This window comes from Grammomys surdaster, unplaced genomic scaffold, assembly GCF_004785775.1.
Source record: "Grammomys surdaster isolate TR1022 unplaced genomic scaffold, NIH_TR_1.0 146, whole genome shotgun sequence".
NCBI classification, from domain to species: Eukaryota; Metazoa; Chordata; class Mammalia; order Rodentia; family Muridae; genus Grammomys; species Grammomys surdaster.
The window spans coordinates 1346593-1370161 of record NW_021604604.1 but is presented as its reverse complement, the minus strand read 5'-3'; the positions used below and the strand labels follow the sequence as shown (position 1 = coordinate 1370161).

The 23569-nt window shown below is 38.8% G+C and overlaps 1 protein-coding gene across 1 annotated transcript in view; it reads left to right on the top strand.

Moving 5' to 3' along the window:
* The window catches only part of Gpr158 (G protein-coupled receptor 158), a 353010-nt gene that overhangs the window by 155005 nt on the left and 174436 nt on the right, over positions 1 to 23569 (top strand). The window contains exon 3 of the mRNA XM_028764948.1: positions 12836 to 12938. Coding sequence (XP_028620781.1) covers positions 12836 to 12938 — 103 coding nt within the window. The remainder of the gene's footprint in view (positions 1 to 12835; positions 12939 to 23569) is intronic.

Sequence of the window (23569 nt, the reverse complement as noted above, 5' to 3'; positions counted from 1 at the left end):
GATGGTTGCCAGGCTGCTGTGCATTGGTGAGGGAATGGGCATAGGCAAATAGAGATGCAGAGAGTTCAACCTGTGCAGAAAGTTTTGTGTAGCAACTGGAGATGAACTCAGGATGGAGGGAGACTTGCAGTCATCATTCTTTATATGACTGAGGTTTTAAACCTTGTCAATAGTGAGGGAACTTGCCCATAAAAGTGACATAATTGAACAAGAAAGTGGTCACTATTGCTTAGCAATGTTACTTGGAATATGCTTGAGAAGATTTGAGAAGACTTATCTCAAAGAAGGAGATTGCTTAGCTTTGGATCAGAGGAGAGACACTTTCGATTTTATCAAGAGACTGGGTATAGACTCAAAAACTGAATTATCAAAGGCAGTTGAGGAAGTTTCTGTGTCTTGACTTTTATCCATATTAGAGAGTACTTCATTTAAATTAATTTGAATCTCATTATATTATTCATATTAATTTCTGCTATTTTGTATTATTTTTCATTCTAAAGAATAACTGAGATCAGTAGATCATCCTAAGGAAAGCACACACAGCGTGTGAGTTATGGTCAACTGGAGCAGAGAACAGGATTTAGTGACTTCGTATCTGTGTCTCTTTTGTGCTTGTGGCTTATGAACCAAGGCCTAGACCATGACTCTATTTTCCCTTACTGAATCAAACTGTGTACTATAGAGCAGAAACAAAATTAGGTGAAGAGTGAAAATAAAGTCTTTGTTGCTTGTAAACTATTACCCCAGGGGAAACAGGCTATCCGGTACAAGCATGAGACACAGTGAGTTTGTGGTGTAGTGGGGAAAAGTATTTCAATTTAAAAAATAACAACCTTTAAGGATTGGTGTCTATAAAGCCTCTGGGGCTATTGGTGCCAATGTGTGACACCTCTGAAAAAGTTGGGTTCACTTACTCTGAGATGCCATGGATTTCCCTAGTCAGATCAAATTGTTAGTGTCACCCCCTTCCCCATAGAGAGAAAGGCAGGTAGGGTCATGAAAGCATCACATGAGTGTACAGCCATCCCATCCAACCTGTTGGATGTAATTCTGCCCCAGTTGCATATGGCCTGGGAGAGGGTCTAGGGGAAACTAGGAGGGGAGAGTCCATATATGGAGGGGGCAGCTGTGGGAAAGCCATCCTTCAGTTGGGTAACGATTTTTTGGTGTTGCCTTTTGTGTGGGGAGTGACCACTCTCCAGTAGGTAACCCCTCACTGATGATCTGTAAGGAAGCTGTATAAACTCATTGACTCCCTAGAATGAACTTTGGGACCTTAGGAGGAGAGGTGGATTTTGCTTATGTCTCCCCTGGTAAGGAATTTTGCTTCCCTGGAGGATGGTTTGATGGCCTGTATGGTGCAGTATGTCCTCTTATTGCCTGGAGGCCTTTCAGACTTCTGTGCTGTATTCAATGGCTAACCATTGTAGGGAGAAGCCCACTGGGTTCTAATTATAATTTGATATGTTTTAGTAATGTATCCTTCCAAACACTTCCTTAAATTGGCAGATTCATCATTACAGTATTTCTACAAAGGCAAACTTGAAAGCAAGGAAAGCAAGCAAAGCTGCCATCCTTTTCAAATCCAGGAGACTCCTCACTACTTCATCTTGCCATTGTCAAGCTTTCCAGTCTAGTTGCTTCAGTGGCATCGCCATCTGTTTTTGAATGAGGCTTAGTAAATTCAGCACAGTAGGACACTTTCTGGAAGTGGATAAGTCCTTTTTCAATGCAGAAAAGTCCCCAAGATGGGGAAAGTGACAAAATTGGCTACCATGGAAACCCTGCAGCTCCCATCTCTGCAGTGGTTTTCAGGCTGCACTAGCTTCTGTTGATGTGTATGCTTCTTCACTTGCTGCACCAGCATCCTTTGCTGCACCAGCATCCCTTGCTGCATCAGCCTCCATCACTGCACCAGCAGACACTGCTGTGCATGACTTCATTTGTTTGACTTGTTTGGGATTATGTATTTGTGAACAGTCCTTGTGATGTATTAGAGACAATAGGGTCTTTTATTGTGAGGGGTGTGTGTGTGTTTTACATATATGTATGTGTGCACTTTACATATGTCTGGTGTATGCCACAGTATATGGGCATGCATGCAGTGGCCAGAAGAAGACTCTGGGTATCCTGTTTTACCGTTCTCTGCTTTATCTCCTTGAGGAAGGGAAGGGTTTCTTGCTGAAAGCATAGCTAAGATGCATATCAGCAATCTCCAGCAATCCTCCTGTCTCTGCTCTCCCCATTTCCTTTGCTGGGGTTAGAGGTACCATAGCCCCACCTTGATGTGGTGGCATGAATGTGGTGGGGATCTAAATCAGAGTTTACCCACTAGCCCCCATCCTAATCCCAAGCTTCTGTCTTTAGGAAATCTAGGTAGCAAACAAACACTCTCCTTTGTATAGTTCCCAAATGGATATTTATTTCTGACAGTCCAAGTTGAAGAATTCTGCACTAGGAACTGATTGATTTCGAATAGAATACTGCCTGAGACCAAGAAGAATGGAAAGATACAGTATTGGAACAATCAAAACAGATGTTAGAGCAGCCATGCGCTACTGCCAGCTGCTGCTTTATGGAATACAGAATACTGCAAGCTGCACTTCTTGGCGAGCAGTCCTTACTCTCTGCGGAGCAGGGCCCTTGGCAATGTCCAGCCTTGCCACATGCTGACTGTGTGGCTTTGGGAGACTTACTTTAGCATTCTGCATTCTGGTTTTATTTTCAAAGTAGGAATAGTAGTGGACCTGCTATGGGGTGAGCTGGGACTCATGCTGCACTTAGAACAGTGTTTGGCATACACTAAATACACAGGGAATGTTAACTATTTGTGCTTTCAGTACATACATTATTATCTATCCTCCCTGCTACTCTTATGTCGCATGTTTGATAAGCCAGCTCCACTTTAGGTAGGGAATTATAACCATAGCACAGAGAGGGAAGCATGGACAGAGGTTAAGTCCCTTTTAAGATTAATGCCTAATAGTTGGTAGCGCAAAGCTGTAAAGGCTAAGCATAAGGACTCCAAAACACAAGTGTTTACTCTGTGCTACTTAGTGTTGGAGAAAATTGTCAGAAGCCTCCAGGAGCTGCAGAGCTTGTTAAAGCATGTCAGCACAATTCATGTCCGCTGCTCAGTGGTTTGGAATCATGTAAAACACAAGCATGCATTCAAGTCAGAGAAGACAGGAAATGGTTTACATTTTAGAAACTGCCGAAGCAAACCTGCAAATACATAAAAAAAAAACCCTAAACATACATACAAACAAAGGCATTTTATGGCTGCTTTTTGGAGGATTTGGGGTTATCTAAATATTATTTTGCTTCGTCTTTATGTTCCAAATTAGTTTTTCTCCAGAATTACATGGAGATGTGATTTGTACATATAAGTATCATTTCTGTTAGGTCCCAAACAAGACGTGTACAAGCCTCGTTTTAGCCTTCACATTAGCCATCCTTGTGCTTAGTAATTCATATAGAGAGAAACCTGCATGTGTGTCTGGTTGGTTATGTTTACTCTGCAGTTCTGGTGACCAGGAGCAGACAGACTGGCTTGTGAGATATGTCACATGTTAGCCATTTGCAGTGTGACCCATAATGTACAGATCCTGGAGAGTGAGGAACCGTTTTTGTTCTAGACCACTTAAAACACATTTAAATGCATTAAATGTAACGGTCTTATTCTACTTGAGTGAAACAGTTCAGAAGTGTTAGACGTAGTCACAGCATTGTATAACAGATCTCTAGATAGCTTTCGTCTTACAAATTGAATCTCTATCCCACTGAACAAATGATGTTTTCTGTCTTCCCTTTGGGTGCTGGCAGCCACTAGTCTGCTTTTTGCTCCTGAGAGTTAACTTCTGTCACGTGTGTGAGTGGAATCATATGGTGTGTATCATTTTGTCACTGGATAATTTCAATAGTGTAATGTCCTCAAGTTTCATCCATGTTGCAACAAGTGACAGCATTTTCTTCCTTTCTAGTATGAAGTTCTCCCCATTGTTTCTATATAACACTCTTTGTTAACTATCTATTAATGGGCATTTGGGTGAATTACATTCTGACGATCAAGAGTGCCACTGTGAACATGGGTTTCATCAAGATCTTACTTTTAATTCTTTTGTTTACACACGAGGAAGTAGGATTTTAAGGTAAGATATTTCAACTTTTCATTTCCACAGAAAATTTCATTTGTTTTCTATAGTGGCAGTTAGCATTTCTTCTAGCCTCTGTCCCACGGTTATCTGACAGTAGCCAGGTACTGGCTATAAAAGGGGTTACTTACTTCCTCCTCACTCTCTTGCTCTTGCTATCTTCCTTTCTTCCCTCTCTGTCCTTTCCCTATTCCCCTCCCCTACTCCCTCTCCACTCTCCCTCCTCGCTCCCTCCCTCCTTCCCTCCCTTCCCCCTCTCTCTGCCTTTCTCTGTTTCTACTACCTGTTCAACTCCCCTCTCCATGCCCTAAATAAACTTTGTTCTGTTTGTGTGGTTGGTACCTCAGAGGGAAGGGGATGCCTCAGCATGGGCCTGCAGAAGCACCCTTTTCCCCTACATTTTACCTCACCTCCACCAAATATATCACTGGCTGCTGCTGCTGCTGCGGCTTCCTCTTCCTCCTCCTCCTCCTCCTCCTCCTCCTCCTCCTCCTCCTCCTCTTCTTCTTCTTCTTCTTCTTCTTCTTCTTCTTCTTCTTCTTCTTCTTCTTCTTCTTCTTCTTCTTCAAAACACAACAGTGGCTGTCCTGGATTATATCCCCACCGAGCATATGAGGGTCTAGTTTCTCCTTATCCTCAAAATATTTATCACTAATTGACAGTGACCTTAATGTTGGCTATGAAGTGTTGGGTTAATTACATTTCTCTGATGATTTGGGATGTTGAGCATTATTTCTGCTGTTTGCTGTTTGCAAACAAACATATCTTCAAAGAAATGTCTAGTTCAGATCTCTTGCCTATTTTTTTTACTAGATGGCTTGTACTCATTTTGCTATTATGGCTGATGAATTGTAGAGTTTTTTTAATATATGGTAATATATATATTTAATATATATTGGAGGTTAGCTTCATAGCAAATACTTGGTTAGCAAATATTTTCCTTTGTTCTGTAGAAAGTACCTCCATCTTGTGAATGCTTTCCTTAATACACAGTTTTACCTTGATAGAACTCTATGGTGTATTTTTAACTTTTCAGCTAGGCTTTAAGGATTATACTCAAGAAACACCTCCAAATCCAATGTCACGAAATTTTTTGTGTATTTTTTTCCTTCTAGAAGTTTTATGGTTATTGGTCATATGTTTTGGTCTTAATATTTTTAAATCAAGTTTTTTGTAAGTTTTAACAAGGGTTTGATTAGCTTAATTCCTTTGACTGTAGACACTCAGTTTTTCTGGGATCGTTTGTTAAAGAGATTGCTCTGCCATTGTTGCCCATGTCAGAGACGACACCATATGTGTGGATTTGTTTCCAGCTCTCATCCCATTCCACTGGACTCTGAGTGTGTCTTCCTGCAGTGCTCCAGCTGTCCCTGCATAACTGTGGACTGTGTTTGGAAATCAGGAGAGCACAACCCAGCTCTGGAGGACTGTTTTACTCCTTGTGATAGTAGAGATTCCACATACACTTTGGATGTTTTTCATTATCTGCTGAAAACATTCTTGGGATTTTTGATATGGTTGGTATTGAACCTTTCAGTGAGTTCAGATGACATAAATATTTTAATAATATTAAACTGCTTAAGCAGGTTGTCTGGTGAACACTAGATGCCAATCTATTTCTTTTTATATTTTGAGATTATAAGATAATTACAACATTTCTCCTTTTCCTTTCCTCCTTTCAAACTCTTCTATTTATTCTTCTTTTCTCCCCTTTAAAATCATGGCCTCATTTTCAATAACTGTTATTTGTATATATATATATATTTTCTAAATATAATCCATCCAGTTCATATAATGATATATATATTTAGGGATGATTATTTAATTTATATTTAAAGTTTTAATTATATAACCTTTTACTAATCTATTAATTTTATTTGTAATTATTTTATTCCTTCAGTGCTGTTATAAAGGAATTATGGAGGTAATAACTTAATTTTTCCTTTCATATCGTTTGTATAAAAGTAGCCAAATTTATTCCTTAATGACTAATAGAATTCTCTAGTGATGCCATATGGTTCTGGGAACATTTTTCATTGAGAGATTTCTGATCATTGATTCGATCTCCTTACATGTTACAGGTCTACTCTGACTTTTAATTTATTCACAAATAAATCTTGAAAGCTAGGAAGGTTTTTACTTTACAAAAAATTCTTGCTACTGTCTTTATTCATGTGTTAGACCTCTCCATATTGGGGTACTGCATAGTAAGTCTCCACACAGCTGGAACTGAACTCAGAGTCTCATGCAAGCAATGCAAGTATTATATTGCCAAGGCTACACCCTCAGATCTGTCCATCCATAGATGGCTCAGTAGGCGACTTGGTGAGGCTCATCAAGGTGGGCATCCTCACTCAGTGAAGGACCATCACTCTTATACCCTAGCTCAGTGTCTGTCAAAGGATGTTGACACAACAGCTGCTTCATAGATGCCACGCTGCTTTCCTGTATCCACTCTTTTGACATCCAAAAGATGCACTAGGAAGGTTTAGACATTAATATCTCAAATAAACACTGCCAATATAAAGTGAAGAGTGTTAGAATACAATTTGGAAGGTTTTATCTTGTGTTAACTGAGTGTCTGGTTTATATTCTACATTCTCAAGAAAAGTGTAAAAGAGACACATCCTTAATCCCCAAAGGTGGAACATGAGTTATACATTGTCCATGTTATAAAGATTGACCATGTGATTTCCTGATCTCGATTTTTAGCTGGGAGGTGAACAGAGAAATGGTGTTGGTAGACAGAATAGGAAAATGAGGCAAGTTGGTTTTCAAACTCACAAGACTTACTAGAAAAATAAGCCAAAGCCACTTACACTTCAAGGTGACACTGCATAGCACATTCAGTTCCCATAGACATCACCATCTTAGCAGTAGAGCTGAACAGGAGGATAGGACACTTTTATGTGTTCTCATTGAATAAAAGCCACTTCTCTCATTGAGGTCAATGTAAGAACAGAATACAAAGTTTGAGGTAACTAAAGATTCACGTTGCTATGGCTTCTGTAACAAAATTAGGATGCTTTTTTGTTGTTATTGTTGTTCAAGCATCTTTTTATGTGGCAGTATTTATACAATTAACTAGATTTTTAAAACCTCCAATGTTATGTCAGCTCTTAAGTTAGCTTAATAGCCGAGAAATTCTTTTATTGCAATAAACTTTCAAATTTGCCTTAAACATTAACAATTGTCCAGAGTTGCTATTCCATTGTTGATTAATAACATCAAGAAATTATTACCATTTTAATAAACACAGTTAACCTTCAAATTACAGTAGAGAAAATATTTAAAATATTCCAATGTGGGGTTCTGATATCTGTATGCACAGGAGTGTGAGGTACGTAGTGAGATAGTGATACTTCATTTGATTGCTCTGCTTAGCATCCTGTAATAATAATTTCTCCCCATCAGGCCTTTCAGTACTTGAGATACCCTGAGTCTCAGCAAGTCAGGCACATTTCCCCTCCAGAGCATGCTTGAGTTTCTAGAAGAAATGTAGCTTCCCAGGGACCTTTGACTGAGGGATGGTCCCTTCTATTGAGAAAGTTGTCTTAGTCAGACTGGTTGGAAGCTTCTGGGGGACATGTGGAGTATTGGGGCAGGGAGAGGGCATGCACACTGTTAGCACAGTCAGCTGAATTGATCAGTGATCAGTGAGTGAGCAAGAAGCCAAGAGATTGATTGCTCATGTTCCTAGTCTCACTTCCTTCATTGCCGATGAGAACTCACTTGATCTCACTGCTTTATGTGTCATCCTTATGCAATTTACTTCTAAACTAAACAGCCTAACCACCTTTCCTAAATTCCATGCTATTCTGTTGAAGAATTCATGGTATAAAATTAAATTTCAAGTAAGTACGTCTATAGTTAGCCTTGCTGTGCTGAAGTAATCCTTTCCCCAGTCCATCCAATCTGCCTTCACTGGGTCCATTGATGACAACTCCATTTGTTACTGTTGCTATTATTTATTTATTTATTTATTTATTTATTTATTTATTTGGTATTGGGATCAAACTCATAGCTTTGTGTCTGCTAGGTGTGTGATCTAACATTGGGTTATATATCTGCCCACTTTTCCCTTTTTATTTTGAGACAGAGTTTCAAAGTTGCCCAGATGAGCTTTGAACTTGCTCTGTAGTCCAGGAAAGATTTGACCTTGCCGTTGTTTTGCTCCAGATTTCCTTGTAGCAGAGTTCAGAGGTGTGTGGCATGAGAATCAGCCGGACATTCCATTTCTAGTATTTTCCTGGCCAAAAAGTTTTTCACTATCACTTTTTCTCTTCCTCTTCCTTAGTTAATTAGGGGATTTTGTTAGCTCCATCTCTTTCAATCTATACCTGCATATTACTGAATGAATGCTCTCATAAATTAAAACAGTAATTATGGGTGAGTGACTTCAGAGAAAAGTTTAAATCCACATGGTTATGACATGATCAAGTAGAATTTAAATCTCCATTTTATGACTGAACATGTATAATGTGGCTGTTTGAATAATTCTCCAAAGTAATTGTTGTACTTGCTTTCTTTTTTATAAAGCTCAGAAATATGATTTGGCCTATTCTATTGTTGCCTCAAATATGACTGGGTCATTGCAACTAATGTGTAATTGTTTATTGGGTCTTTAGGAGATCTCTGTTTGGTCTGAGGTTATTTTGTAAATACTGGTTAGCTAGATTGAGTTGCCTGGTACTCATCTGAAATTTTGTTTTCCTCTGAGCCTAGAACCTATGTTCTTGCAGCACTTGACCAAGCCTTGGGCCCTGTACATGCTTGACAAGTGCTGCACCACTGAGCTACATTCTCAGGCCTTTTATTTGAAGCAAGGTATTGTCAACTTAGATTGAGCATGAACTCACTGAATAGCCCAGGCAAGCTTTGAGTTTGTGATCCTCTAGATTCAGCCTGATTCCCAGATATAATTAGATATGTGCATGTATTCAGAAAAAAAATTAGAGGGAAGGGAGAACCTCATGAAATAATAATGAAAAAAAATGTGAAAGGGGCATTCATGAAGTAAAGTGTCCATGAAGGCCCTTTCAGGATTTGTTTTCTGTATCTTTGACTTAGAAAACCAAACTATATAAACACATTTAATTTACTGAAGTTTTCATGACACATAAAACTGGTCTCAATGCTTCTCAGTTTCAATCTTGGACTGTAGAATTTTTATTTAAATTATTTAGTATTTTCTTTTAAAAACCTCTGTGTTAGAAAGCCATTTTGTAACTTCTAATCCTTAAATGTTTTAACTTTGTCTAATAGATTATAATGGAAAAAAGTGAAAGGTCCAAATCTTGGCAGAGAGTTATAATGAAAGAACCAATAAGAGTATTTCTTGTACTCTTGGAATCCCTGTTGTACTGATGCACACTCCGCAGTAGATAGAGGTGACAAAGCTGAGGCACTCTAGCCTACATTTTATTTCTGGGGTGCTTGCTGTCTATTAGTGAGGCTCATCTGCACAGCCGGTCTTTTTATGAACATGTAGAACATTTATCTATAAAACAGATTTTACATACAGACACTTTGGGATCATTCGTTTATCTAAAATCTTCTCTTTTATGTTTACATCCTAAAATTTACTTCTTTTTTTTTCCCTCGACAATTTGTGTTAGTTTGATCCAAGGATGAAATCTAATGAATATTTAAGATAGAAAAGTGATTTCTGTGTCTTAACTTTTTTGTCTATTTCTACCCATCTACCTACATTTGCTTTGATAGGACCATCTAGTATGGACTGACTTGTAAAATATTCAAAAGGTTTTAAGTAGTTCGTAAGGCAGTAAGATGCACTGAGAGGTTGAAATAAAAACTATGTTATCTTCCCTAGTGCTTCTATTGCTGTGATGAGACATCATGACCACAGCAATTCTTACAAAGGAGAGCATTTAATTGGGGCTGGCTTATAGTTCAGAGATTTAGTCCATTATTGTCATGGCAGGAAGCATGACTGCATGCTGGTAGACATGATGCTGGAGAAGTAGCTCATCTACACCTGGACTTGCAGGAGCAGAAGGAAGAGTAACACTGAGCCTGTTTTGAACATTTGAAACCTCAAAGCCTGCCCCCAATGACACACCTTTGTAAGCATAATGTTTTGTGCACTGTGTGAAGACTATCCTTCTGTTATTCAAATGCTGTCTCTGTCCCCATATTATGTTACAATCCAGACATGGCATTGTAATGCTTATTTTAAGTATCTTCTGTTTCAAGTTTTTGTAAACATTGCTCCCTACTTATTCTCTTATTTGTCAATAAATGCTAATCATCCAATGGGTGGATAGAAGAGAGAATAGGGCTGGACTTCCATCAGGCAGGGGAGGAAGGGAAGAGATAAGGTTCGCCATGAGGAAGGGGTCTGGGAGAGACACCAGGGAAACACACCAGGAGCATAGAGAGCCAGATCAATACAAAATGAAAGTATCTCAAGGATTTTGGCTGACCTAATCTGGCTTAGAGAATTAGAATAGATCAATAACTGCCAAGTTATGATGCTATTAGGCTTATCAAATAAATCATATAGTCCCTGTCTCATTTATTTGGGAGCTAGCTTGGATAGGAAAAAAAAATCACTTTAAAAAATATATTTACATATCTTCTCCAACAAAGCCACACCTCCTAATAGTGCCAGTCACTATGAACCTTGAAGGGCTATTTTTATTCAAACTACTATATTCCACTCCATGGCCCCCATAGGCTTGTAACCATATGATAATACAAAATGCACTTAGCCCAACTTCTAAAGTCTCCATAGTCTATCTTTAAAAGTCCAAAGTTCAAAGTCATTTCTGAGACCCATGCAATTTCTTTACTGTACCCCCTATAAAATCAAAATGAAAAAGCAAGATCACATACTTCCAACATACAATGGTACAGGATATACATTACCATTCAAAAATGGAGCAAAGGGAGCACTGTGAGAATCTTGGACCAAAGCAAGACCAAAAATCATCTGGGCAAACTCCAAACTCTGACTCTCCATGTCTGATATCAAAGAGCTCTTCAGATCTCCAACTTCTTTCTGCAATTACAACACACTCCTTTCTCTTGACAATACTATTCCCTGTTAGCAGCTTTCCTCAGCAGGTATCCCAAGGCGCTGGTATCTTTAACATGTTGTGTCTCCAAGGCAATCCAGGCTTCACCTTTCCAGCTTCCTTGGGGAAGTTCCTTTCTAGGCCTCCATGCACAGACACCCTGTCACACACCTGGCCTCAGCAACTTTTCTTAGTCACAGAGAAAGGTTCTATTAACCTCTTCCCCTCTTTTATTTTTGACTCCAAAGCCAAAACCATGTGGCCAAAGCTGCCAAGTTCTACTTCTTGATGGAACATGGCCTCCTTGTTCAAATACGTTTTCACTGTGTTTCTGTTTTGATGGTTTCCTTCACTGCTTAAGCTTGGCTGGCTAGCCTCAAACTCAGAATGCTGCCTGCCTCTGTCTCTGGAGTACTAGGATTAAAGTGTGCATCACCATGCCCAGCCCTAAGCTTTAAAAACATTTCCTTTCACTTTTCTTTAATTCCTTTGCACAAGTTGGAAGTTTAGCTGGGTAGGGTATTGCTCTGAAGTCACCACTCCCTTTATTCCATTTAGCACCAGGTTTTCCTTTAAACATTTTATCTACATTTAATATTTTTACTTGCTCAGGTTGCCCCTTTTTATTATAGATCTGCATTAGATTAACTACTGATAACCATGCCACACAGTAAATACTAGGCTGTTTTGAAATATCCTCTGCCAGTGTTGTTGATCCAAAACTCTTCAATTTAGCCAAAGGCAAATTTTTTGGACAAAGGCAGAAAAAAAATATATATATAAAACAGACTCTAGACCACATAGAAATAGTCTTCTCCTCTGAAACCTCTTGATCCAGGCCCACACAATTCAAGTCACCTTCAGCACCACTGTCTTCCATATTCTTAACTAGGAGAGCCCATTAAGCTCCACTTAAAGCACTCAGCTGCTTTCCTAATCCAAAGTCTACATTCCTTCAAACAAAAGTATATTCCAGCTGGCCTATCACAGTAATACCCTGGTCCCTGGTACTAACTTGTCTTAGTTATGGTTTTATTGTTGAAAGAGACGCTATGACCACAGCAACTCCTATAAAGGAAAACATTTCACTGGGACTGGCTTACAGTTCATAGATTCAGTCCATTATCATCATGGCAGAAAGCATGGCTGCATGCAGACAGACGTGGTACTGGAGGAGTGAGAGTTCTACATGTAGATCTGCAGGAGCAGAAGGAGATTGTGTGCCATACTAGGTGGAGCTTGAACGTGAGATCTCAAACCCGTATAATGACACACTTCCTCCAGCATGGCCACACCTACTCCAGAATGGCCACATCTACTCCAACAAGACCACACCTCTTAATAGTACCCCTCCCTGTGAGCCTATGGGGCCTTTTTCTTTCAAGGCACCACAGTATGTTTTAAATTGAATGAGTGAGCTGTTGGCCTTGACAGTGGCCATCACAGTGTATGCTTAGAAAAGAAACTGTTATGTCTAAAAAAAATCAGCTGGTGAATAAATCTAAAATAAAAGTCGAAAACCGAAGTATTTTATTTATAGAAACTGTGTTTTGTTAATATTTGTGATGGTAGATACGTGTGAGTCTTCATGCTGTGAACCACACTGTGATCAGTTACATTGCTGTTTTTTCTTCTCTGTAGTGTATGCCAATCAAAGGCCTGGGATTCGTGCTTGGAGCCTATCAGTGCGTTTGCAAAGCAGGATTCTATCATCCCCGTGTCTTCTCAGTGAACAACTTTCAGAGTAAGTGCTCTTTGCCTCTACACACACGCGTGCATGCACACAATCATTCAGGTTCTTGGATGATAATAAATTTGTGTTGTTAAGCTGCTCACTGATGGCTTGTTGAAGTAATAAGATCAAAGCCTTGTTGACCTTCTTGAATCACTTAATGGATTTTTATTTGGGTTTGGCACTAGTGTTGGGTGTGGTAGAGCATGAAGGCTGGTACTTAGGAATATTTTAGTTTGTAAAACATTTGAAAGCCTGAAGGTATTGTAACTCCGGGAGAATACTCTTTAGGGTTTTCTTTTGAGAATTGTTACTAGAAAGTTTCTAAAACATATTCTGCCCATTTATTTTATTTATGAGTTTGTTTCTATGTTACTTTTCAATAGTGCATGAAACCTTATCAGTGAGCAGCTTAACACAAATTCATTGTCATCCAATTTCCATTGTTCAGGTTGTCAGTTATGGATTAATGGGATCTTCTCAAGATCTCGTCCAATTAAAAATGTTGCCGGTGGATTTATGAGGCTGAAGGTAATCCTTTGAAGATTTTCAGATTGTCTAAAGAATGCAGACCTTCACAACTGGAGGGCTGAGCTCCCTACTTTGGGGCTGAATGATTTCCTGGAGTTACTCTAAAGTTTGCGTCAAGGTCCACCATTCATGGTTCACACATTGCCACTCCTTCCCTCCCATCCTTCTAATACATCCTCCCCTAACAGAATATAACTGTGGGAGTGACTTTGTCTCACTTTTCTATACAATTTCTGCAGCTCTCAGATTTACAGGTCTCTTCATATCCAAAGTGAAGTGATTATTATACGAGGTTTATACACCAGCAATGAACCTTGATCATGGTCATATATTTAGTCCTACTCCAGAGAATGTTAATGTTGCACTTTAAATACTGAGTTTTATTTTCTCTGTAACATAGAAAATTCTATGTGGCCATATTGCCTTGTAGCCAGCGATTAGACATACTACCAGACAATAAGGAAAGTAGATGGTAAAAATGTGGGGGTTTCATCAAAAACTGAATTTGTAGGCTGTTAAAATTTAGACATATGACTCTTTCATGTAGATCCATTAATCTTTGGCTCTCTTTAACTGCACTGTGTTATTGCATCTCTAGCAGACAGTATTCAAAGAGTACATTTGAACCTCTACTGTGGTAGTTGACCTTTATGAATTTTGGTAGACATTTATAGGTTTATCAGTAGACTGTTTTCTTCTTCTTAGGAAACGTCATTCTTAGGTCATGAATCCATTTACACTTTCTTCTTGGTTCCCCAGGCATGTGTAACTCTTGCTCTGAGAAATAGGTGTAGGCAGGATTGTGGAAGTTCCATCTTTCACACACACATCGTTAGATCCTAAGTTTATGTGCAGTGGGCTCTGTAAGGACATTGAGTGAGTTCCCCTGCTGTGAGACAGGGTGGTAGTGCTAAAGCTGCCTCACGATTCCACTGTGACATAAGACTCTGTTGTTGAAGACATAGAGGAAAGGAAGGAGGTTACACAGGGTGGGGTGGGAGAAGACTTGCACTGCTTGGATGAAATTGAAGAAATGAGCTGTCTTGATGTGAGAAGAATATGTAGATTGGGACTTCAGGACAGAGACTTTCACTGCCAGTCTTCAGGAAAAGAAGACTAGACTTGAGTATTACAACCTGAGCTTTTGGAGGGCCAGAGCTCCTAGGGAAAGCATGAACTAACCAGATAGCTCGATTCCAGCTTGGAACCCCAGCTGCAGCTGGAAACCCAGCTGTACAGTGCTCAGATTCTAATCAGCAAAACAAGGACAAACCAAACTCTGAGGCCATAGAAAGTATACAATGACCATGGTGATAATATTTTAGGATGTTGATGCTTTTCCGGTGTGTGTGTGTGTGTCTACCCAACCCTGTGAATATCATAGCTAGTGTGGCATTCCTCATATTTGTGGTCCAGCCATAACTTATGATTCAGCACTGAAGGAGAAGGGGTAGGCTTAGCTTGTGTTGTGTGAAAGAATTTGGTATTTTGCGCGTGGTTTACCCACATTTGTTCTCAGCTCCCACTGTGTGACTGAAATAAAACATCTAAATATTGTGGGACCAGAGAATGACTGTGCTACTCAATTATAGCACCACCAGGAGAAACTGGCTAACCTTTAACAACTTAGCTTTATTTAATTTGCACACTCCTACTTTTTCCTTACTTTAAACACTGTTGTGTGTGTGTGTGTGTGTGTGTGTGTGTGTGTGTGTTTAAGTATAGACTGGACCCATTCTCTATGGACAAGCTGACTTTATTTTATTTTTGTTAAGAATCTAACTCTCATGTTATACACACTGTCTCCAGAGACTACAGTTTTCAGAAGGATGGCCTATAGTTGAATGTAGCTTTGACCTCAGCATATACTTAACCAAAACTGGCTTTACTTAATGACAGAACAGGAAGCAAGTTATTGTAATAAATTGAGTCCCATCTTTTAGGCCAAATATATCTTTCTGGATGCCTTGTCAGATCACATGAAAATCCAGCATTTAACCATGTCCTAGGGAAATAGTCTAACACTCTGACCAGGAAAATGAATATTATCAATCAAGGTCTATGTATGCATTTATTATACATCTTATTATGTATAAGAATATACCACATGATTGCACATTGTAATATGTTAATTTTTAGTGATATTATTTAGTGATAGTAATTCAGAAAATTATAGAAGTTACTTTCATACTTTAAAAATTATGTTATCTACAATCAGCACACAATATAATGGCCTTTTCATATATAAGCATACTGTATCTACTACCCTCTTTTGTCCCATCTCTTCTCCCACTGATTCCCTTGCTCCACAAATAGGTCCACTTTGCTTTAATGTTATGTGCAATATATATAAAATCTAGATTCTGCATAAGAGGAAATGTGACACTTTTTGTTTTTCTATGTCTTGGTTCTCCCTTTTCCTATTAACCCTCCTTCTCCCCCACAAAATAGTAAATTCTCTGCTTTTATGTCATATAGATGCATATAAACATCTATATTCTATATTATACATGTGAAAATAAAGCATTTGTCTTTCCAAATATGGATTGTTTTTTCCTACACTTTCTTGAAGTGACATTAATTTGGTAATGAATGACCCTGTTTAATCTTTGGGCCAAATGTGAAGAAGGTATTGGAGACTCAAAATATGAGGGAGAACATGTAAAGTCTCTAGCAAAGTCCATGGCACATAATAAGTAGTCTATAGACATAATTGGGTCAATGAATACATATATAAAATTGTACATAAACCAATAGTACTGATGATGACACACACACACACTCTATATTTTAAATTTTGTGTTATGTTGACATAACTAGTGACTTAGGCTAGAGCTTTGGAGGATGAATTGTATCAGAAGGAGGATGTGGCCACTGAGAGTATCGTAATGACAGCCATGAGGGAAGGACACTAAGAAGGAGCACTCCGGAGCTCAGATACATCAGAGGGAAGCTGGTTAGTTGTCTGATAGAAAAATGAACCCCAGAAAGCAGAAATTCTGCATGGCATAGATAATAGTCACTGAATTTATAGTAGAATTCTAGAAAAGGATTCCACATTCCCTCATAAAGTCTATGTGCTATCTACAGAACAATAGTGTGACCCTGGTCTCTTGGAGAAAATGAAAAGTTTTTTTCAAGAAAAAGTTATATTTAATCTAAGAGCATGGTAGACAAGGGCTTGTAAAGACCAACCAGGGTATGTCTAAATGATGTGATTTGAAACTAGGCTGACAGGCCTGAGCCTCGCATCCAGACATCATTTTAGGACATCTGTAGTCATGTGAGCTAATAGGAGCTGACATCTGGAGATAGCAGAGTTTCAGAAAAACCAAGTCCTGATAGACAGCTGTCTCCTCGAATCCAGGTTGCTCACTTCCTGGTTGATGAAATGCAAGCTCATGATGTTCTCACACCTCCCCTCTCCAAGTTCATCCATCTTAGTATGCCTTCCATCTTCAAGAACAACTCTGGTCCTGTAGATGTGCTACCGGCTTTTTGGTTGTATTTCTTGTCTTTCAGATTGATTTCAGTTTGTGCCTCCTTCCAAGTAAATCCCAAGTTACCAATGACCAGCAGCAGAAGATGGCTCTCTGTACTTTATCCCTCAAGTGCTACTGATCACGAAAAGAACATGGTATAGGAGACAGACAAGAAAGAAATTAGAAGCTTGAAAATGAGTTGTGTGGGGAGGGAAAAAAGAAGTTCTTTGCAAAGGCAAAATGCAGGAATGCTGAGGGCTGCGGCAAAGGGCATCACCTCTGAGCCGAGCCTCTTGCTATGTAATGAGAGTTTCCTTTGATGAAGGGTGGTAGCTACACTTAACTGTGGGTATAAACTTCATAATGTAGTAAGGGATTATGATGTAGCAAAGGGGTGCTAGTAGAGTCTTCTGTAAGGTCTATTATTCACTAGCCTCAGTAAGGGGCTGGGTTTCCAGAGTCAGGCATGGCCTCTCTTCTGTCGAGTGGGCCTTAAGTTAATTAGACAGCTCTTGTTTGTAACCAACACTGGAGTGCAATTTATTGCACTTGTATGCATATCTTGCCACGATGTTAATTGTCATGCTCCTTCCTGGGCATTGCAGCTGGTTAGAGCTGTTTAATTGCTCCCTGCTCTGGGCACCTTGAATAGTATTTTCTGAAACCATCAGAACTAGACCACAGGACAAAGGTTTTCAGGTCAGATCCAGCTCGGCCAGTGGTGCTGGTTTCACTATTGACAGGTGCTTATTTTGCAGCTCTGTGGCTGTGCTATCAAGAATTTGGGAACATTTTCCTCCATGCATGAGAGCTCTGGTCAGTAATCTGAGATGTGAACTTCTACCTATAGTGTCAGATGACAATTAAGCCACATAGCCTTTGAATAGATGCTAGGGTTGAATCCTACCTCAACAATTTACTTGAACTGTGACCTTGGCCAATGTTTCTAGCTGAAGTTCATTTACACTGTATATAAAGTATGATATCACTTGCTTTATAGGTTTTTTTTAAAATAAGGATAACAATGAGGTATTAAATAACCACATTCTAACCACAGTGGTTGGCACTCAGAATGCTCAAAAGCATTTCTGTCAATGTTATTTGAGAGCTTGTATCCTCTCCCTTTTATTTCCTAGTCTACCCACATTTGTCTTCTTGAGCTGGTGTCTGTTCCACCTCCCAGCACAGGAGCAAATTTCCCAATCTCAGAGGTTTTCAAGTCACCCTGTCCTGTGAGTCTGTGTTCTGAGGCATAACACTCAGAATAGGAACATCTTCCTCCTTGCCCATTGCCTGAACTTATACATTGCTGTGTCCTCCTCCCAATCCGTCTACCGTATTGTTTCTATTATTTTACTTTGGTCTCTGCTACTTAGAGATTTGCTTATGTTAATAGTTGTTTCTCAAACAAATCCAACTGCCTGTCATCCACACAGCAAACCATTGTGTTAGAAGATCTGGAGTTTACAAATACTTCAGGGACCATTTGCCTTGCATTTTGTAATTATTTTTGATTTCTGTTTTCTATTTTCCTATTTGTTTTCTCTTTCTGTGTAAAGATGTATTATTACATAGGAAAAAACTCACACTGCTTTACAAAGAAGACACAGTATTCAAAATCTTAAATATAAAACTTTCAGAATTCAAATTTAGCAAACTTTGATGAGAAACAAGGTATTTAGTTTTTTAAAAGAGGATTTATTTATTTTCTGCATACACATGTTTTGCTTTCATCTGTGCCTGGTACTCATGGAGGCAAGAAGAAGGTTCCTGGAACTGTAGCTGTGGATGGCTGTGAACTACCATGTGGGTGCTAAGAACTGAACTCAGATCCTCTGCAAGAGCATCATGTTCTCTAAACCACTGGTTTTTCTCTCTAGCCATGGTATTTGGCCATGTACAATTTTCAAGGTAAAAACTAGCCTACATTGAAGAAGCTTGTGGCCCACTAACATCTCAAAACATGATTCCCCAGGTCCTGGGACCAGTTGATGCCTTGTGCCTCTTTTATTGATGCACTGAGAAGGAGCCAGCCTTAAGTGTATGGCATTGCTACCAAGAGTCAATACTAGTCATGAGGCAGCAGCAAGTAGCCACACAAGGGGCTGTGTCTATAAGGTTGACCTTTGTGGTCAAATATTTAGGAATCCAAAAAGATATAGGGTTCAAAGGGGTCAAAGAAGGGATAATGGTTGTTCCAGATAAGAGACTGAAAATGTGACAACAGAATCTGATACACCTTGTATTTCATCTTGGATAGAAAAATGTAGCTACAAATAGTATTATTGTGAAAAATGGTAAGATTTTGATACAGACTACACTAAGACAATTACAGTGGAAATCTTCATTTTGAATACTGCACCCTGCATTATGCAAGACGGGCCTCTCATTAACACACATAATGTTTATGTATGAAGATAATGGGTGTTTACCCAAAGTATCATATATATATAATATCTTGAACTTCTATTAAGAGAATCTGAGAATATAAGGCTGTAAACAACTCGACTCTAGGTAAAAATTATATAGAATTACATTGTACTGTCTTGCAACTTTTCTGTAAAAGCCAAATTATCACACAATTAAAGATTACAAAAATCTGAGCTTCAGAACAGTTCAGAGGATGGAAGTTTTTCAAGGATCTTTAGCAGTGACAGTTTTACAAGTTCTCTATGACTGGAACAAAATTTCAGTTGACAAAGTCAACTTGCTGTGTATGAGGAGACATAATGTGTGTTTGTGCATGTGTGTGAGTTGTGTGGTGTATGTGGTTTAAGTGCATGTGTGTGTAGTATATGCGTGTATGTGTATGATGTGTATGTGAGTGTGTGATTTATATGTATGTCCTGTGTAGTGTATGTGGTATGTATGTGGTGTAGTGTATGTGTGGTATGTGGCTTATCGATGTGTAGTGTGGTACATGAATGATGTGTTTTATATATGTATGTGTGTACACATGAGTGCTTGTACATGCAAATGTGGGAGACATGGTTTGACAAGGGTGTCTCTCCTCCAGTGCTGTCCACCTTATTTTTGTGAGACAAGGTCTCTTATTGAGTCCAGAACTTGGCGCTTTGAACAGTAAGTCCCTGGGATTCCCATGTCTTACTCTCAAGTTCACACCACTGGGGTTACAGGCATATACTGCCATTCTTAACTTTTTGTGGCTTGAATATATGAACTTAGGTCTTTATGCTTACCCAGTGAGCACTTTAACCATGGAATCATCCATTTCCCAAGACTCAAGAGGATGCAATATTAAAACATTTTATTATAAAATTCTGCATACTTATTGAGAAAATTTTGAAATGTATAGAAAATTAAAATTTAAAAAGGACTTTCTAAAGTTTATAGTTTGCCAAATTCTTCCCAGTTTCCAATTCCTGTACTGTGTTAACTTCTATGGTCTTTTTGAAAACTTGGTATTCTAAGAACTAAGTGAGCAGAAGAAAATAAAATAGACTCAGTTTGCCTCAAACTAGCAAAAGCAGACTTTGATGGGTCTGAGATGTTGGTGCGTTCAAACCCTCAGTAACTGAGGGTCCTGGAAAATATACTATGGGGTCTGAGTTTTTATAGTCCAGGGTTGGTAGAGAAAGTTCATGGCTTTGCTAGTTCCAGAATCTGCTTTGCAGGATAAACTGTGTTTTGAAACTTCAGGATGGAAAAAATGTCAGATTGACTGTTTCTCCACTCTAGGCTACAGGGTAAGCACTTAGTCAGACTGTTTTATAACCTCTGGGCTTCAGGGTAAGCACTTAGACAGATGGTCTGTACATTGGGTAATAGATTGGCTACTTTCTGGAATTCCAAGGGGTAGGAGCAGGTTTCTTGAAGCCTTGGGCATATTTTATGGCCATTGTGTCAGGGTGCAAAATTTCCTTTAGGTATCACATCCAATGTCAATGCCACCTTGAATAGGATGTCAACAGCTGCGTGAAGAAATGTGTTCTGCATAGTTTATTAGTCTAGGGTTTATATGTTTATAACTCCATGTCAGTAATACATGCATGGATACATAAATTTATGTACACATGAAATATGTACATAATTATGCATAAATTTCTAGGAGTTCCATGTTCTTCTGTTGTCAAGGTAACAAAATTAAAATTAGCAAATAGTTTGCACACTGCTCACCCTAACAGTTTGCTTTAACAAGCTTGTTTAGACGTGGATATTTTATATTCTTCAAATATGAATGCAGCAATAACCTCCTTCCAAAATCCTTTTCTGTATTTTCTTCAAGGCTCCGTATTTGCCATTTTTTAAATAAAACATATCCATGTTATTTCAAGTTTCAGGTCCCATCCTCAAGCTTTAGCACAGTACATTGGCATTCTGTACACAGAGGAACTGAGAGCTACAAATCAAATATCAGCAGCATGGTTTGCACATATTTGCCTACAAGTGCTAAAGTCATCTGTAATAACATGCTCTTGATGCATTTTTATAGCTCATGTCTAGCATCCAGAAAAATATTATTTGAATAAATTCCTAGGTGTACATGATTTGAAAGCATGAAGAATGGTACGCTGAATGATCAGTTAATTCACTTTTTTTCAGAGAGCACTTGCACCATTAGTAAGAAGTTACTGAGTGTCCAGTGTGTGTAAACATTACACACTGAGTGCTAAGTGTAGAGGATGCATAAGTCTTGGCCTCTGTTCTCACAGGACGTAGAATACCAAATGACCATGAGCTTAAGAACCATACAGCAGTCAAACAAGTGAGCCTATTGTTTTTTGTTGGTGGCCATAACACTTAAACAGTGAATATTCCCTCATCCTAGATAGAAGACAGCACAACTTGATACATTTGGGTGGACTCTATGATAAACTGTCCCTTGTGTCATTTATCCCTGTTTCAGTTTCTCCTACTTCATCACTTTCACTTTCAATTGTCTGCATGTATGAGAGAGCACGGGACACATGGTTTGCTGAATCTAGACAGTATGGAACACACAGGTTGCTGAGTCTAGAGAGCGTGGGACACGTGGCTTGCTGAGTCTAGATAATGATGACTTTTCTATTCTTTTAAACTGACATACTTCCTCTTTATTGATATATAATAGTCAAGCATGTATGTAGGTTACATTTTCATTATCCATTCTGTTGCTGGAGACCCAGCCTGATCTCTTAGATTTCAATAGCACCACAATAAACATGAATGCATTGGCATTTCCTATATTATGACTTCATTGCCTTTGGACACATACTCAGGAGTTGACCTAAAGATTTTTGATGCACAAATAACATTAAGAAAATTATGAAAGGAAATCTTGTATGGCATCACTTTATTTGATTTCTTTGACCTTATCTTTAGTTTTTTTGAGCATAAAAGAATAAAGTATGATTGTTTATTTTATAACAAATTTTCTTTTATCCATGAATACTGGAATTGTTATCTGAACAAAGCAATTTATGATAATATTAGATATTATAGAATGGTTTAGAGTTTCACTGCTAGTCTTGTACCTAATTACTGCCATTTCAATATCCATAAATCCTTTATTATTTTATTCTTATCTGAGGAGGAAAATGGAGTACATATGGTACTTTGATCAGCACAGGAAGCAGAATATCTCAAGTCACTCCAGGAATTGAGTTACAATCTACAGAATAAAGAATGAACAGAAGACTGTCCCATTGTCAGTATTTCCTGGTTGCCTGTATTTCTTTGTCTAGGCTTGAAGCTCCATGAGAGTTTCTCTTTCCATGTTAGCATGTCCATCATCGGTGTTGTCATTATTTAGGCAGTCATGTTGATGTGGTATTGTGGGTGCAGCTTTGCTCACATTTCTAGGAGACTCAGTCTTACAGCAAACTTCCTATTTTTCTGCTGCTTACAGTCTTTTTGCCTCATCTTCTGCTGATTGCTGCACCTTAGATGCAGGAGCTCTCTTGCAGATATATCAGTTGGAGCTAGGCATCCCACATTCATTTTTTCCCTACAGTTTTATCAGTTGTGTTTTTATGCAAAGGTCTTGGTCTATTGCAAAAAGATGTTTCTTTAATGAGGAATGAGACTCATCCTTATCTGTGGGTATAAGAATAAATATTTAGAGTGTAGTTGGTATTTATGCTGACTTAGTAAAGCAATAGTTGTAGGTTTCCCGAGAACCATGATTTCAGTAGCCCCAGGTACTTGGTTGTTTCTACTACCAAGAATAATTTCCCTCTTGTTGGAACAGACCTCGAATCTAGAGAGCTGTGGGTTATCACCAAATTATCACATTCACATGTCACTACTACACCTTTAGAACTACTATGCCATGCTGTAATCATTGTGCTTCATAGGCATCACAGCTTGACAGGACCCCTGGCTGCTTCCTTTCCTAGAAGCTTGAATGGTATTTTCTGGTGCTATGAAAGCCAGTCCTCAGGGAGGAGACTTCCAGCTCAGATCCAGCTCAGATCCTTGGAGCATAGTTCTTAATCACATAAAAATAAGCCTTAAACAGTATCACTGAACAATCCTCCATATCTCTTGAAACTATTGAGTCCTCACCACCTGTTTATATTGTGTGGCTGTTGCAGAAAATCACAACACTACATGAAACTGTCACAGTTGGTCTTCTTGTCTTGTGTGGATTCTTCTTTCAAGCAAACCAATAAACCATACTGCATCTTA